At 37.2% G+C, this 6,000-nt stretch overlaps 1 protein-coding gene across 1 annotated transcript in view; it reads right to left on the minus strand.

Annotated features, from left to right (window-relative positions):
• The window catches only part of lrig3 (leucine-rich repeats and immunoglobulin-like domains 3), a 42,131-nt gene extending 40,514 nt beyond the window's left edge, over nt 1-1,617 (minus strand). The window contains exon 1 of the mRNA XM_056456298.1: nt 1,224-1,617. Within this exon, the coding sequence (XP_056312273.1) occupies nt 1,224-1,423 (200 nt within the window). The 5' untranslated portion in view covers nt 1,424-1,617. The remainder of the gene's footprint in view (nt 1-1,223) is intronic.
• Nucleotides 1,618-6,000: the final 4,383 nt, after the last annotated feature.

Here is a 6,000-nt window from a genome sequence, read left to right on the forward strand (position 1 = left end):
GGCCAGTTTAATGCGTTAACATGTGCTGCAGAGCTGCTCGTAAATTAGCATCACCTCCTGAACCCCTGGAAGCCTGAAGAGCCCCAACAAAAACCATGCTGAAATCTAGCTTTACATGCAACTGACCCAGGATCAGCTATTCACGATTAAAACCTGCAGACAAAACTCATGTGTTGAAAGCTTGCTAATGAGGAACAAAAAGTAGATTAATAAACGATTAAGACTTTCTGTAATCAATTCAGCTGAACTCGGTCTAAAGCAGAGGTCAGATTGATCACAGTGTGTTTGTTCTTCATGAATAAAACAAATCAAAGCAGCTACTGACAGAACAACTCATGTGCTAATAGCTTAAGCTATAATCAAGTTAAGTTGAATCAAGTCATTTTAACTCGCATCAATTAAGCTGACTTAAAAACGTCAAGTTAAATTTGTTTTCTTAACTACTAAAAAATAAGTTGAAACCTGATTAACTTTCTAAATTCAGTTAAAGTAACATAAAAATATAAGTTGACATGACTTTTGTCATTTTTTTACAGTATAATGAATGATTTGAGTTTTTTATAATCAATTAATTAACTTAATAGGGCTGAATTCGATCGTGACCTACTTCGGTTGCTTTAATAGTGTATTTAGGTTATAACAGCTGTGTAAATGCATTATGCCACCTCTGAGCTGCATCAGATACCACTTTAGAGGCTTTTGTGCCACCTTTGACGTGTAAGCTTACTGTTATGTAAATAAAACACATTTTTATTCATCTATTTAATATTTGATGGTGGATTCTTATCTCGTAGAACAAAAAACAAGGGGTTTTGTTTCGACATTATTAGATAAGAGTGATTTTCTTTTTTTTTTAAGTCAAAAACTAAACTTGTTGATCCAAAAAACGCACAAACTGGTTTATTTTGTAGTTTTAGGTCTTCCAACACAAATATTTGACCATGTTTCCATTTTACTTTTCAATCAATGTGCTATGCTTTAAATTAATTGGACCTTTAAACTGAAAACTGCACAATAAAGTCGATCAAACTGAGTTTACATCACTTTACAGAGGGAGAAAAGTTTTTATTTTAACTTTCTGTCTTGTTTGTTTTAGTTCTTTTCCATACTAACACTTAGAAAATAATAATAAACTTTAAATCTGCGGTGTTTTCCTCCTGTGTGTGTTGTGGAGTGTGTGTTTTGATGGAGTTCCAGCGAGAGAGACACAAAGACAGACTCACAGACGCGTGATCCTGGCGGGCAGCCGCTCCACCGTCCACCCAGCCTTTAATCCGCTACAGTCCGCCAGATTCCCGGTACACGAGCACACCGACGGACACGGCTGCGGTTCCGTTCGGCCCGAGTCTCCTGTAACGGCTGTAAATCCGCTGAGGAGCAGCAGAAGCAGCGCGGAGCTCACAGGGCGAGCGAGCTGCGGCATCTCTCCGGCACTAAACTCTCAAAAAGTTCCCCAAAACCGAGCCTCCAAAGTTTAAATCCGCACGAATGTGGAAGGCAGCGAAGTTTTTTCCAACTGAATCTCCGTTTCGTGGCTAAAATCCCGAATAAAAGTGCAGAACTCAGCGCCTCGGCGACCGCTCCATCTCTCAGAAAGTTTTCCACCGCGCTGGAATCAGAGCAACATTCCGCGGCGCGCGCTCCCGTGAGCGGAAACACACGAAGATTGCCGAAGGCACCCACCGCGAGAAGGGTTCTGGGTACTGTAGTTTAGACTGATCTGTACTTTCCAGATCAGTCTCAATAATAATACATTTACAAAAGATATATTCATACGCGCACAGCACAATCCACATTTACAAAATCCGTAAAATCTTAAATTCAAAACAATTAATAAATGCTCAAATCTGTAAATTCAAAACACAATTCCTGAATTTACAATTAAAAAGCATAAATATTTCCCACAAATGCGTTTAAAATGTTAATTAATTTTTATATTAACGAATTGGATTTGTGCATTTATAAATTGTGTTTTAAATTAGCGAATAGTATTTTGTAAATATGAATTGTGATGTGCACATATTTTGTAAATGTAATATTATTGAGACTGATCTGGCTCCACGAGCTGCTAACATAGTTGCATGCAGATGTAACCCTTTATATACTTTTGTTCTTATTAAATATGTACAAACATATATATCTCACAATAATTTCTGAAAGAAAAAAGCTATATAAACAATTAATCTGATAAAAAGGTGGGATATTTTCGCAATACGTGATGAGCAGGACAAAATATCCTGCTGGCTTCTGTATGTTTATTTGACAGTATATAAAACTTAAGGTGAAAGCGTTACACAGCAACTTTTTAATATTGAATCTAGCAAAAATAAATCATATTTATTTTCAAAAAGTGAAGACAAAGAGCCAAATAATGTCTCTGTACATTCATGTGAGGTTTTCTTTTCAACATTGTTTTTTTGTGGACGTTCCTGGATAATCCAAATATTACTAATAAATAATAACAATTATTAAAAAAACATTTAATTTACCAAATTAAACTTACACAATGCTTAAATGTGTTTAGCTGTTCTGTTTCTAATGTTATACAGTGCAGTACCATATAACATGCAGATGTAACCAGAGCTGGGTATGTTCTGAATTGTAATCAGTCAATAAATACAAATAACGTAACAATACTCAGTAGTGTAATCCGAGTACTTTTGGATTACATTGAGATTACTTCTGTGCTAGCCCTTGTTTGACGTCACATACATTGAAGCAGGATAATCTCGTGGAATTTGAGAGATATAAATATAAAATATCTTCATTGTTTCTGGTCAACAAGAGGCTGAACAGCTTGTGTTTAAAGTCCACTGATGGATAGTTACTACTTCACAACACTAATACCCACCTCACTGTTAGTGTTTAACACTGAATAACTAAACCACGTCTGATGAGTTTAAAACGTTCACGACAGATGAAGCACATTTAGAAAGCAGCAACATTACACAAAACAATACTGAACATTCACAGCAACATCAAATTGATTAATTGATGGCTTAATATATTAAATACACACATTAAGTCAAAGTCAGTCAGGCATTTGCAGCTGTTTGTAAGCCTCATTTGTGACACAAAGGGCTGATTTCTCTCCCATTAGCATATATAGTGAGTGTGTGTGTCCATGATGAGGTGTGAATGAGCTTCACCTCCTCCATCAGCTGTTTCCTAAATCTATTAAAAGTAAGATGTTTGACTTCCACCTTAGTGTATTGATTGTATTTTATTCCAGGTCTCCACAACTGAGCTGAGCATTCGTTACTGTTACAGTGACCGACATGTGAATATCTGATTGTCCTATTTAAATCACAAAGACAAACACACAGAAATCAATTCGTATTAAGCAAACTGCACTTGCTTTAATTGCTGAACATGATTATGGCCACAAGCAGATGTGTGTGTGTCAGATATATTGAATTCTGCGGTCAGTCTGCTGCTCTAATGTGTATTAATAAATGCAATAATTCATGTAAAAAAGGAATATATTTTATTTTACTTCTATTAAAGGTACATGATTTATAGACACGCATTTAGAAATCGAATATAAAGTGTGCAGATGCTTTAAGGCTCACAAAATTCAGATTATTAACTTTATTTTTAAAGATTTTATTATAATTATTATATTTAATATAAGCGGTTTGGTGTTGGTGATTTTGGAGCAGAAGTACTGCATGATCTATATAAAAGTTGTATATGTGTGTGTGTGTGTGTGTGCACAAAAATGTGTGTGCATGCATGTTTGCATACTGTTGCATGCAAAACGGTTGCAAACACTTTATTTGTGTTGAATTTAAACAAATAAATTAAATTTAATTACGTTCAAATTAATTTGTTTGTTTAAATTCAGCCCAAATAAATTGTTTACAACCACTTAATGTAAAAAAAAATTGAGTAAATCCAAGCAATCATATTTGAATATTTTTTTCAGTGTATGTGTGCGTGTGTATTGGTGTATCTGTATCTGTGTGTGTTTGTTTATGTGACATTTCAGGACATGAATGTGTATAACGTGATGTGTATGACACAGGTCTCACAGCAGATGCAATAGCCTAGTGGTTAGCGCGTCGACATATGGTGCAGTAGCACGTCAGGGCGTCGCGAGTTCGAATCCCGGCTCGATGACATTTCCCTACCCTACCCCCCTCTCTCTCTCTCTCTCTCCAACTTCGCTTCCTGTCTAAATACTGCCCTATCTAATAAAGGCAAAATGGCCAAAAATAAATCTTTAAAAATAAAAAATAAAAATAAAAAATAATGTGAAATGCACACATGTAATGTTCTGTGAGGTTAGAATATACACTCTGTACAGTATAAAACAAGTGGAAACCTATGGAATGTCCCCACAATTCACAAACAACAAATGTGCATGTGTGTGTAAAGGAGTGTGTTTGCAGAAAGGCGCTGTAAATCTGCAGTTGTGCACACAGATGGACGGGTGCTGTGGTCTGGCCGGCGGCGCTCGGGAAAACTCAATGATTCAGTGTGTAACTTCATTAATTATAAGAGGCACGAGCGGCTCACACACTGCGCTCTCTATGAGCCGCTGCAGACGCACAGAGCTGCACTTGTGTTTGACTCTGAGGAAAACGGCCACACATCACACACACATCACAAACATACACACACACACACACACACACACACACACACACACCTTCAGCTGCTCAACCTCCTAACACACACACACACACACTCCGGCACGTAACTCACATGTTCAAAGCAGAATACCTGACTGTTTCTCAGATAAACAAGAATGATCACTGAGCATGTTTCTAAATATCTGCAAACATATGATGCTGTTTTTATGATGCAGAAAAGTCAAGAACGTACATCCAGCAGCTTTAGACTATTATTTAAAGTAATGTTTGTACAACAAATCAAAAGTGTGTGTTTCATTAGACAAGAGTGCTAAATAACCATCATGGGGTCTGAGCCAGAACTCTAAGAGAGTTATCAAACAGCAAAACACAAACAAAACATCTCTTAAGTGCACTCAGTAGTGCTCCAGTTCACTCGCTCTTTAAAGTGGATTACTGTGGGGAATAGTGAATGAGGGTATAGGGGATGATGTCGCACACAAAAGATTGGAGATCAGAAGAGTTGCTCTTCAATGAGAACAGAGGCTGCGTCTGAAATCGCATACTTCCCTACTATATAGTAGGTTAAAAACAGTGTGAGTGGAGTCGTATGTCTAAACTCATAGTATTGTATAGTATGCAGGGAATAACCAGATGACCTACTACTTTCGGTGAGATTCTAAAGTGTGCATACAATAGATTCTAATCCCATAATGCACCGCGAGAGAATTCATGAATGTGAGTGAAGCAGGGAGGTCACTTGATTATGACAAATAGCGGATGTAGAATGTCTGAATCACATTCATACTACATAGAAGACACTTTTCCAAACAGTTTTTTAGTAAACTTAAATTCAAATGTAGTACATATTCCAGTATAGGTGATTTGGGACGCAGCGAGAGTCTCATTCCTGCGCTAGGCTGCTGTTTGCTCTGGCGCAGAGGAGCATCAGAGCAGTGCATGCTGGGAACTCTGGCTTTATTACTGACTGCTACTATTCTGAGTGTAATGACCAGCACACACACACACACACACACACACACACACACACACACACACACACACACACACACACACACACACACACACACACACACACAATACAGCACTGCATCTGACAGCTATATCCTGATTTTACACTAACAGAATGTTTGTTAACATTATACGCATGCACTCAGTAATGTTTAGATAGTTTATAATGAACAATATCAAGTTAATAAACAATTTAAACAGCAGTCTTTGCAATAATCTTTGTTTTCTGTCATTGTTAAGTATTAAAAAGAAAATAAAAACCTGAAAAAAGTGGTGTAAGAAAAAGTTCATGTGTAAAACTCATACTCAAGTTTAAAACACACACACACACACGCACGCACATGCACGCACGCACGCACGCACGCACACACACACACACACACACACACAC

Source organism: Danio aesculapii, chromosome 4 (assembly GCF_903798145.1).
Source record: "Danio aesculapii chromosome 4, fDanAes4.1, whole genome shotgun sequence".
Taxonomy (NCBI): domain Eukaryota; kingdom Metazoa; phylum Chordata; class Actinopteri; order Cypriniformes; family Danionidae; genus Danio; species Danio aesculapii.